At 50.6% G+C, this 12171-nt stretch overlaps 1 protein-coding gene across 1 annotated transcript in view; it reads right to left on the bottom strand.

Annotated features, from left to right (window-relative positions):
• fmnl3 (formin-like 3) overlaps positions 1-12171 on the bottom strand; it is a 210896-nt gene that overhangs the window by 68054 nt on the left and 130671 nt on the right. Inside the window, exons 7-9 of the mRNA XM_078431548.1 lie at positions 9874-9982; positions 9557-9633; positions 2682-2775 (exon numbers count right to left, since the gene is read on the bottom strand). Coding sequence (XP_078287674.1) covers positions 2682-2775; positions 9557-9633; positions 9874-9982 — 280 coding nt within the window. The remainder of the gene's footprint in view (positions 1-2681; positions 2776-9556; positions 9634-9873; positions 9983-12171) is intronic.

Raw genomic sequence — 12171 nt, 5'->3', positions numbered from 1 at the left:
GTGTACATACACATACACACTGATTTTTTTTTAGAAACATAGAAAATAGGTGCAGGAGGAGGCCATTTGGCCTTTCGAGGCCACTTCTAGTGGCCACATCACTTCTAGTTTATGAAAATAAAAAAAAATAGTACAGGTGCTAGAAATGTGAAACAACAGCAGAAGAAGCTGGAAGCACTCAGCTGGTCGGGCTGTGTCTGTGGAGGGTGAAACAGACTTGACGTTTCAGGTCGATCAATCTTGGTCAGATGAGGAAAGAGTGATTAATCACTATTTGTTTTTTCTTTCGTTCCCAGTTCTGACAAAGGGTCTTTGAGTTGAGACATTGATTCTGTTTCTCTCTCCACAGATGCTGCTTGACACGTTCTGCTTTTATTGTACTTGCCCGTAGTGTGGGCGGCCGCAGGAGAATCGAGGGAATAGGCCTCAAGGAAACAAGTGTCAGCCAGCACGGACAAATGGTCTCCTTCTTCCATGTTGGAGGGGAATATACAAGAACTCTTGAGCAAATAAACCAGAGCAAAGAGCAGAAAGGGGAACTCTGATGGAACAAAGCTGATCTTCGCAGCTCAAGAGACTGTTTTTACAACCCGTGGTGCAGTGGTAGAGTTGCTGCCTCACAGCGCCGGAGACCCGGGTTCAATCCCGACTACAGGTGCTGTATGTACGGAGTTTGTACGTTCTCCCTGTGACCTGCGTGGGGTTTTTCCGGGTGCTCTGCTCTCCCCCCACACTCCAAAGACGTGCAGGTTTGTAGGTTAATTAGCTTCGGTAAAATTGTAAATTGTCCCTAGTGGGTGTGGGATAGTGTTCGTGTGCGGGGATTGCGGACTTGGTGGGCCGAAGGGCCTGTTTCCACGCTGTATCTCTAAACTAAACTAAACTGGAACAGAATTGCGAGCACGCTGACGTGGCCAGCAGGTGGTCGTGTGTGCGTCACATGCCAACGTTCACTGCTCACCCTCACTCACCCACCCAGGTCTAGGAGGCTCTGTTGCTCCGTGCCACACCATGGGGAAGGGGTGGGTGGATGGATGGATGGCCATGCACAGATCTGTCACAGAACCGCAGGCTGGTGGGGCCTGTAACGCACCGTCAGAGTGGTGAAGGATAAAACCCTTCCCTGAGACAAAAGGTGGCAATAACGGAAGCTGGTCCACTTTGGGTTGGCATTGCCAAGATGGCAATTCTGCCTGTGCCATGGCTATGTGTCTACAATGTGGACGAGGGGTGGCTCGTGCCCTTTGCCACCGAGTGCAGGATGACTTTCCTTCATCGCTAGCTGTGATCCTTTGCCAAGGATCGTTGGTGAAGAGCTCCAACCGCGGGGCCTGTGGACTCTAACACCGTGAAGCCCGCGGTCTCTGGTGAGCTCCACGCTCACGGTCTCGGGAGCTCCACGCCGCGGAGAGTTTCAACCGTCCCGACGCGAGGAGTTTCAATCATCCCAACGTGAGGGGCCTCGGACAGTCGGCAGCGGCCACTGTGGACGGTTCAACAGCCCCGACCACGGGAGAACAAAGAGGAAGTTGAATGAACTTTATTACCTTCCATCACAGCGAGGAACATGTGATGGTACATGTGACAATAAATTGATCATGAAATCTTGAATCTTAAAATGGAAAGGTCTGACTCTAGCCCAAGGAGGGAGAAGGAAGGTTCTAGATCCCCCTCCAGGATGGTTAAACCATGCAACCACCAACAACAGTTCTGTCTCGCCTTCTTGCCAGGAGAAGGATTGTTTAGTTTAATTCAGAGATACAGTGTGGAAACAGGCCCTTTGGCCCACTGAGTCCATGACGACCAGCGATCCCCACACACCAGGTGTATCCTACACAGTAGGGATCACAAAATGCTGGAGTAACTCAGCAGGTCAGGAAGCATCTCAGGAGAGAAGGAATGGGTGACGTTTCGGGTCAAGACCTTTCACAAACCTACTGACTCCCACAGCTAAATCTACTATAAACCTACTGACTCCCACAGCTAAGAGTCTGAAGAAGGGTCTCGACCCGAAACGTCACCCATTCCTTCTCTCCTAAGATGCTGCCTGACCTGTTGAGTTACTCCAGCATTTTGTGATACCTTCGATTTGTACCAGTAGGGACATTTACTGAAGCCAATGAACCTATAAACCTGCACGTCTTTGAAGTGTGGGAGGAAACCGTTGCACCCGGAGAAAGCCCACGCGGTCACAGGGAGAACGTACAAACTCCACGCAGACAGCACCCGTAGTCAGGATGGAACCAGGGTCCCTGGTGCTGTGAGGCAGCAACTCAATGGTTCAATGGGTTTCTTTATTATTGCGTGCACCAAGGTGTTTTTTTGCATACAGCTCAGCATGACTATCACCATACATAAGCACAATCCCTCGGTTACTACACAATGTACAAACAGCCACGGTGTCTGGGAGCAAGGGGCTGATTTACAGTCCCAGCTGCCGCTGGCCACCATTCCAAGTGTCCTGTGAACCGGCGTCCCTCTCCTCGCCCAGCGCTCTCCAGCCCTCGTTACCCGGGGGGGTGGGCACCTGCCGCAGCCCAGCTCGAGGGCGCGCTGCCACGCTGCCGATCGGTGGCAAGAAGGATAATGTCGGAGCCCCCGTCCTTCCTCCCCTCCACGCCCCACGCCCCAACGCCAGCATCGGGATTCGTGAGCTGGGATGAAAGTAAAGGCTCTCGTACCTCCTTGAAATGGTCGAACGCGGAGAGAATGATTTCGTGCCCTCCTCTCACGAGACAGACTGCCGCAAGTAGCTCCAGCACCAGGGCTTTTGTTCTGCGAAATAAACAGGGCCCGTCATCACCACTGGAGAAGAGTGTTTGGCCAGCACAAAGAGGCAAACACCACCACACCCGACCACGCACATCCACAGTAAAGACAGTCATAGAGTGACACAGTGCGGAAACAGGCCCTTCAGCCCAACTTGCCCACACCGGCCAACATGTCCCATCTACACTAGTCACAGAGTGATACAGTGTAGATACAGGCCCTTCAGCCCAACTTGCCCACACCGGCCGGCATGGCCCATCTACACTAGTCACAGAGTAATACAGCGTGGAAACAGGCCCTTCACCCAACTTGCCCACACGGACCAACATGTCCCATCGACACTAGTCATAGAGTGACACAGTGTGGAAACAGGCCCTTCGACCCAACTTACCCACACCGGCCAACATGCCCCATCTACACTAGTCCCACCTGCCCACGTTTGGGCCCTATCCCTCCAAACCTGTCCTATCCATGTACCTGTCTAACTGTTTCTTAAATGATGGGATAGTCCCAGCCTCAACTACCTCCTCTGGCAGCTCGTTCCATACACCCGAAACCCTCTGTGTGGAAAAGTTACCCCTCAGATTCCTGTTAAATCTTTTCCCCATCACCTTGAACCTGTCCTCGATTCCCCTACTCTGGGCAAGAGACTCTGTGCATCTACCTGATCTATTCCTCTCACGGTCTGGTCTGGTCACTGCCAGTGGGTCTCCAGCAGAAGTGAGGCGCAGGCACGAGGCGTGAGAACTCCAGGGGTTGAGAGATTGGGGATACCACGGGCACCGCATCCCAGCCACACACCCCCCTTCCCCCCCCCCCCCACCAAATCACTCACAAATATCTTGTAAAGTTTTATTTCCGGGTATGTAGCTGGAGTTCATAAGTTATGGGAGCAGAATTAGACCATTTGGCCCATCACGTTTAGGGTGTAAGCTTGCTGGCAGCAGGACAATTGTCTCTCTTGTGTTGGTTATTATCATCCCCGAGATAGCTGTCCTCGCTGGTAACTTTCCCACGTCTTATGTTCATTAGTCATATGAGCAGAATTAGGCCATTCTGCCCATCTAGTCTACTCCGCCATTCAATCATGGCTGATCTATCTCTCCCTCTCAACCCCATTCTCCTGCCTTCTCCCCATAACCCCTGACACCCGTACTGATCAACAATCTGCAATGTGCGCCTTATAAATTACCCACTGACATGGCCTCCACGGCCATCTGTGGCAATGAGTTCTACAGATTCACCACCCTCTGGCTAAAGAAACTCCTCCTCTGCGTTGCAATAAGAACAAAGGGCAGCGGTGTCTGAAGAGAAGCTGGTGGGTGGGGTAGGGGGAAAGCAGGTCGCTGGGTTGACAGGCATGGTGCCCGCCACCATTGTCCTTCACAGGATGCTTCTCAGTCCATCAAGTCTACTCCACCACACAATCATGGCTGATCTATCTCTCCCTCCTAACCCCATAACCACTGACACCCGTACGAATTAAAAATCTATCTCTGCCTTAAAAATACCCACTGACTTGGCCTCCACAGCCGTCTGTGGCAAAGAATTCCACAGATTCACCACCCTCTGACCAAAGAAATTTCTCCTCATCTCCTTCCCAAAGGAATGTCCTTTAATTCTGAGGCTGTGCCCTCTGGTCCTAGACTCTCCCACTAGTGGAAACATCATCTCCACATCCACTCTATCCAGGCCGCTCACTATTCGGTACGTTTTAATGAAGTCCCTCCTCGTTCTTCTAAACTCCAGCGAGTACAGGCCCAGTGCCGTAGGTTGGCCTACTCATTCCTGGATTCCTGAGTGGCAAGGCTGGCAATTCTATCCTCTCGCTGAAGAGAAGACACTGCACATCGGGCCATCAACTGTCTAGCAGCCTGTTATTCCTTGATGCTGTTCAGGCAGGGCCACAGTTATTGCCCGTCCCTAACGGCCTCTTGAGAAGGTGGGGGTGAGCCGCCATCTTGAACCACTGCAGTCCTTCTGGAGAAGGTGGTCCCATGGTGCTGGTGGGGAGGGGGTTCCAGGGTTTAGATGAAGGAGAGGCAGATATATTTCCAAGTGACGATATTGGGTGAGTGGGAAGGGAACCCGCAGGTCATAGAGTGAAACAGCGTGGAAACAGGCCCTTTGGCCCAACTTACCCACACTGACCAACATGTCCCAGCTACACTAGTCCCACCTGCCTGCGTTTGGTCCATATCCCTCCAAACCTGTCCTATCCATGTACCTGTCTAACTGTTTCTTAAACGATGGGATAGTCCCAGCCTCAACTACCTCCTCTGGCAGCTCGTTCCATACACCCACTACCCTTTGTGTGAAAAAGGTTACCCCTCAGATTCCTGTTGAATCGTTTCCCCTTCACCTTAAACCTATGTACCAAGACCTCAACGGTGGAACTGGCGGTGAATGATGGCTGACTTTAGTGGAGCGTCACAACGGTTGGGAAGGCGGATGAAGGCTGCAGCAGAAAAGGGTCCCCGGTCGCCTTGGACTCCATGCCACTGGATCATGACCCAGATCTGTCAAGGACCTTGTGGTGGCTGTCTGTGCACCAGTCTCCCCACGTTAAACAAAGTCACGCACAGGCGTCCGACCCTATGGAGAGGACAGTCATACTCGCTTCGAGTGACCGCCGATGATGAAACCTATGTCCTCTGGTGCTCGATTCCCCGACTCTGGGCATGAGACTCTGTGCATCTACCCGATCTATTCCTCACATGACTTTATACACTTTTTATACAGGTGGTGTTGTTCCCCTGCACTTGCTCCCTTCCCTCTCTCTTGGTGGTGGAGGTTGGTCCAAGTGTGGGAATTGTTCTGTTCGGACTGCTCTGTGTAAGTTACAGCTATGCTTGTTGAAGATGGGACTCACTGGTGTCGTAGTGAGCCGGAGGTGCAGTGATTGAATGCTGAGAATGGTGAACAAGGTCTTACCCTTCATGAAACCTGCCAATAGCCAGTTCCACCATCACCTCACTGAATAGCCAGATGGGCTCAGTGGCCACTTCCAATTCATCTGTCCAGACCCACGGCCGAATGAGTGACCATTATTGGGGTGGGGGGAGATCAGATGCGCCCAGCATCAGTTTGCACCTTCCATGGAGGATGTGGGAAAGTGGGGGGCCTGCACATTTTCTTCATGTTGAGTGCAAGTCACCAGAGTGAGCTGACTGAAGATAGGTGATGTTTCACAGAGTGCTGGAGTAACTCAGCGGGTCAAGCAGCATCTCTGAAGAACATGGATAGGTGACGTTACACAGAGTGCTGGCGTAACTCAGCGGGTCAGGCAGCATCTCTGGAGAACATGGATAGGTGACGTTTCACAGAGTGCTGGTGTAACTCAGCGGGTCAAGCAGCATCTCTGAAGAACATGGATAGGTGACGTTACACAGAGTGCTGGAGTAACTCAGCGGGTCAGGCAGCATCTGTGGAGAACATGGATAGGTGACGTTTCACAGAGTGCTGGAGTAACTCAGCGGGTCAGGCAGCATCTCTGGAGAACATGTGGAATTCGTACGGGTGACGTTTCACAGAGTGCTGGAGTAACTCAGCGGGTCAGGCAGCATCTGTGGAGAACATGGATAGGTGACGTTTCACAGAGTGCTGGAGTAACTCAGCGGGTCAGGCAGCATCTGTGGACAACATGGATAGGTGATGTTTCAGGTCGGGACCCTCCTTCAGACTCAATGTTCTTACCTTACATCGCATTCCATTACATGACCTTACATTACGTCACATTACAATAGACAATAGACAATAGACAACAGACAATAGGTGCAGGAGGAGGCCATTCGGCCCTTCGAGCCAGCACCGCCATTCAATGTGATCATGGCTGATCATTCTCAATCAGTACCCCGTTCCTGCCTTCTCCCCATACACCCTGACTTTGCTATCCTTAAGAGCTCTATCCAGCTCTCTCTTGAATGCATTCAGAGAATTGGCCTCCACTGCCTTCTGAGGCAGAGAATTCCACAGATTCACAACTCTCTGGCTGAAAATGTTTTTCCTCATCTCCGTTCTAAATGGCCTACCCCTTATTCTTAAACTGTGGCCCCTTGTTCTGGACTCCCCCAACATTGGGAACATGTTTCCTGCCTCTAACGTGTCCAACCCCTTAATAATCTTATACGTTTCGATAAGATCTCCTCTCATCCTTCTAAATTCCAGTGTATACAAGCCTAGTCGCTCCAGTCTTTCAACATATGATAGTCCCGCCATTCCGGGAATTAACCTAGTAAACCTACGCTGCACGCCCTCAATAGCAAGAATATCCTTCCTCAAATTTGGAGACCAAAACTGCACACAGTATTCCAGGTGCGGTCTCACTAGGGCCCTATACAACTGCAGAAGGACCTCTTTGCTCCTATACTCAACTCCTCTTGTCATCAAGGCCAACATGCCATTAGCTTTCTTCACTGCCGGCTGTACCTGCATGCTTCCTTTCGGTGACTGATGCACTAGGACACCCAGATCTCATTGTACGTCCCCTTTTCCGAACTTGACACCATTCAGATAATACTCTGCCTTCCTATTCTTACCACCAAAGTGGATAACCTCACACTTATCCACATTAAACTGCATCTGCCATGCATCCGCCCGCTCACACAACCTGTCCAAATCACCCTGCAACCTCATAGCATCTTCCTCACAGTTCACACTGCCACCCAGCTTTGTATCACCTGCAAATTTGCTAATGGTACTTTTAATCCCTGTACATTACATTACATACTTACAACCCAGCGGTATGAATATTGATTTATCTAATTTATCTAATTTCAAGGAACCCTAACATTCCCTCTTTCTCCGTCCCTCCCCCATCCAAGCCATCCTGCTAGTTTTAATGTTCATACACCCCTGTTACTTGGGAGTGCTTGTTCATCAGTCACAGAAAGTAAGCATGCAGGTACAGCAGGCAGTGAAGAAAGCTAATGGCATGTTGGCCTTCATAATGAGGGGATTTGAGAATAGGAGCAAGAAGGGCCCAGGTGAGACCACACCTGGAGTATTGTGTGCAGTTTAGGTCTCTTAATTTGAGGAAGGACATTCTTGCTATTGAGGGAGTGCAGCTTAGGTTCACGAGGTTAATTCCCGGGATGGCGGGACTGTCATATGATGAAAGAATGGAACGACTGGGCTTGTATTCACTGGAATTTACAAGGATGAGAGGGGAACTTATAGAAACATATAAAATTATTAAGGGATTGGACAAGCTAGATGCAGGAAACATGTTCCCGATGTTGGGGGAGTCCAGAACCAGGGGCCACAGTTTAAGAATAAGGGGTAGGCCATTTAAAACTGAGACGAGGAAAAACTTTCTCACCCAGAGAGTTGGGAATCTGTGGAATTCTCTGCCTCGGAAGGCAGTGGAGGCCAATTCACTGGATGCAGTCAAAAGAGAGCTAGATAGAGCTCTTAGGGCAAGCGGAATCAAGGCATATGGGGAGAAGGCAGGAACGGGGTACTGATTGTGGATGATCAGCCATGATCACATTGAATGGAGGTGCCGATTAGAAGGGACGAATGGCCTCCTCCTGCATCTATTTTCTATGTTTCTCTGTTATCACCTCCTCCACAGGCAACAATGGACCTTTGTGGGCTTGTTGTCGGTGTCGGCTCTGATTTGTTCTGTACCTTTTCATACTTCTAGTTTCCTTCTCCCCTGACTCTCAGTCTGAAGAAGGGTCTCGACCCGAAAGGTCACCCATTCCTTCTGTCCAGAGATGCTGCCTGACCTGCTGAGTTACTCCAGCACTCTGTGAAACGTCACCTATCCATGTTCTCCACAGATGCTGCTTGACCCGCTGAGTTACTCCAGCACTCTGTGAAACGTCACCTATCCATGTTCTCCACAGATGCTGCCTGACCCGCTGAGTTACTCCAGCACTTTGTGAAACGTCACCTATCCATGTTCTCCACAGATGCTGCCTGACCCACTGAGTTACTCCAGCACTCTGTGAAACGTCACCTATCCATGTTCTCCACAGATGCTGCCTTTCACACTGAGTTACTCCAGCACTCTGTGAAACGTCACCTATCCATGTTCTCCAGATGCTGCTTGACCCGCTGAGTTACTCCAGCACTCTGTGAAACGTCACCTATCCATGTTCTCCACAGATGCTGCCTGACCCGCTGAGTTACTCCAGCACTCTGTGAAACGTCACCTATCCATGTTCTCCACAGATGCTGCCTGACCCGCTGAGTTACTCCAGCACTTTGTGAAACGTCACCTATCCATGTTCTCCACAGATGCTGCCTGACCCACTGAGTTACTCCAGCACTCTGTGAAACGTCACCTATCCATGTTCTCCACAGATGCTGCCTTTCACACTGAGTTACTCCAGCACTCTGTGAAACGTCACCTATCCATGTTCTCCAGATGCTGCTTGACCCGCTGAGTTACTCCAGCACTCTGTGAAACGTCACCTATCCATGTTCTCCACAGATGCTGCCTGACCCGCTGAGTTACTCCAGCACTCTGTGAAACGTCACCTATCCATGTTCTCCACAGATGCTGCCTGACCCGCTGAGTTACTCCAGCACTCTGTGAAACGTCACCTATCCATGTTCTCCACAGATGCTGCCTGACCCGCTGAGTTACTCCAGCACTCTGTGAAACGTCATCTATCCATGTTCTCCACAGATGCTGCCTGACCCGCTGAGTTACCCCAGCACTTTGTGTCCATCATCGATGTTCATACTGTTGGGTTGTGAGCTACCGTTTCGGGTTGGGACCCTTCTGCGGACTGTAGAGCGGATTCGTGATGAGTGTGGACGAACTAGAGCTTACCTGGGATTCTTGTTGTTCAGGCTAAGTGCGATTTCATTGACGGCGTGTGGATGTGACATAACTAAATTGAAGCCGTACTGTAAAAGAAAGGGAGAATTGGAGGAGATATCATTAGATAGTCGTCTCTTTTTACTGAATAAACCTTTTATGAAAATGGACAGGAAAGACCCAGCGGATAGAATGTTATTGACCATGGGTGGGTCACAAGATCCTTTATATTTGCTTTTTTAGAATTCCGTTTTACTATTCAGTTAATTAACTGAAAACTGAATTTATAACTAACGATTCAGAGGAGTCCCAGTTGGAATTGGCTCTACCTGGTAGTTCATGACCGCCCGCAAACACATGATGCACACATGGACATCGTCCTTCTGGCACACAAGCCTGGAATTCTTCAGGAACTTCCTGTCTGGCAGGGTGTTGTAGCTGTGGAAGACAGTCAGAGTTATGCCAGTCAGCGCGGCCCGATCACACCCAACGTTTGGGCTGCTTAGATGAGGCATGGGTTCATCGACTTGCAGACGGTGCCACTGACATGTCAGCGAGCCTTCACAGGAGCAGCATGTAACTGCGCCAATAAAGAGAAGGACAAGCCATTTCAAGCTTGCAAGGCCCTGATACCCAGGGAGAGGATTCCAGACCCGCGTGGGTTTTCTCCGGGTGCTCCAGTTTCCTCCCACACTCCAAAGACATACAAGTTTGAAGGTTAATTTGCCTTTCGTAAAATTGGGACAATTTTACAACTTACCGAAGCCCAATAACCTACAAACCTGCACATCTTTGGAGAGTGAGAGGAAACCGGAGCACCCGGAGAAAACCCAGGCACAAACTCCATACACACAGCACCCGTGGTCAGGGTGGAACCTGGGTCTCTGGCACTGTGAGGCAGCAACTCTACCGCTGCGCCACCGTGCCGCCCTGCTGTGAGCTCTGCAGACGATGGGCAAGCGATCTCGAGGAATATTGCATGAGGCCAGGGCACCGAGAAGACTCCTCCTGTCCTCCTTCCACAGGTGGTGTTCATCTGAGCAAGGCCTCTGTTTCACAGCCCACTTGAAAGCCACCACTGGCAGTGCCAGCCGAGATTCATCTGCTCAAGTTTCAGGAGCAGGTCTCGAACTTGTGGCTTTCTGATTAAGGACAGAGCATCAGGTAAACCAGAGGTAATATGCCCCAAAGCAAGAACCCAAAGATAGAGAGGTTTAAGTAACTCAGCGGGTCAGGCAGCATCTGTGGAGAACATGGATAGGTGACGTTTCACAGAGTGCTGGAGTAACTCAGCGGATCAGGCAGCATCTGTGGAGAACATGGATAGGTGACGTTTCACGGAGTGCTGGAGTAACTCAGCGGGTCAGGCAGCATCTGTGGAGAACATGGATAGGTGACGTTTCACGGAGTGCTGGAGTAACTCAGCGGGTCAGGCAGCATCTGTGGAGAACATGGATAGGTGACGTTTCACAGAGTGCTGGAGTAACTCAGCGGGTCAGGCAGCATCGCTGGAGAACATAGATGGGTGACGTTTTGGGTCGGGAGCCTTCTTCAGAAGGGTGATATTTAAAATTATTATTTGCTTAGACACCTTTCCTCTTCGAAGATCCACAGAGTAATCGGACTGTGGACGGGAAGAGTGGCCAGCATTCTGGATTGCTCCCGCGACCCGTCAGGTTACACACCAGCACAGCGATGAGCGTTGAGCTAAGGTGAAGAGAACAATCATCCCAGGAATGAGTGGGTTAGCATATGATGAACGTTTGACAGCACTGGGCCTGTACGCGCTGGAGTTTAGAAGGATGAGAGGGGGGACCTCATTGAAACTTACAGGATAATGAAAGGCATGGATAGAGTGGATGTGGAGAGGATGTTTCCACTTGTGGGAGAGTCTAGGACCAGAGGTCATAGCCTTAGAATTAAAGGATGCTCTTTTAGAAAGAAGGTGAGGAGGAACTTCTTTAGTCAGAGGGTAGTTAATCTGTGGAACTCATTGTCACAGAGGGCTGTGGAGGCCAAGTCAGTGGATATTTCTAAGACAGAGATAGACAAATTCTTGATTAGAACGGGTGTCAAGGGTTATGGGGAAATGGGATTAGGAGGCAGAGATCAGCCATGATTGAATGGCGGAGTGGACTCGATGGGCCGAATGGCCTAATTCTGCCCCTGTAACACATGAACGTGTGAACAAGGCCCAACTGTGTGGTGCCAAAGGTGGCGGCACACAAAATAGAACAGCAGCCCGTGCCACGTCAACGGCAGATAGGCACGGGGCCACCCATGGATAATAGGGTGATTGAGCAGAGGTGCAATCCATCAATACAGCCCTTGTTGCACCAGCACAGCCTCGACAAACATTACCACATGTTGGAAGGCAAGCACTTTAGAGAGGGCAGGGGAAGGGAAACACATGTTGCATGAAGCTGGAAGGTCATAAATAACCCATCGCTCTGGTTCCCACGATATATCGCGGCTCCAGTTTCCAGAAACCACAATTGTAAACTTCACAGTGTAGCCAAAACAACCCGTGGAGAGCCGGCTACAACCAAACCGTTCTTTGGAGAGCCTGCTCACTGGCATTGAGGGATTCAGGGAACAGAGGGTTAATGGCTGCCAGACCCGTCAGC

Source organism: Rhinoraja longicauda, chromosome 42 (genome assembly GCF_053455715.1).
Source record: "Rhinoraja longicauda isolate Sanriku21f chromosome 42, sRhiLon1.1, whole genome shotgun sequence".
In the NCBI taxonomy this organism is placed as follows: Eukaryota; Metazoa; Chordata; class Chondrichthyes; order Rajiformes; family Arhynchobatidae; genus Rhinoraja; species Rhinoraja longicauda.
This window is presented reverse-complemented; position numbering and strand designations above follow the sequence as displayed.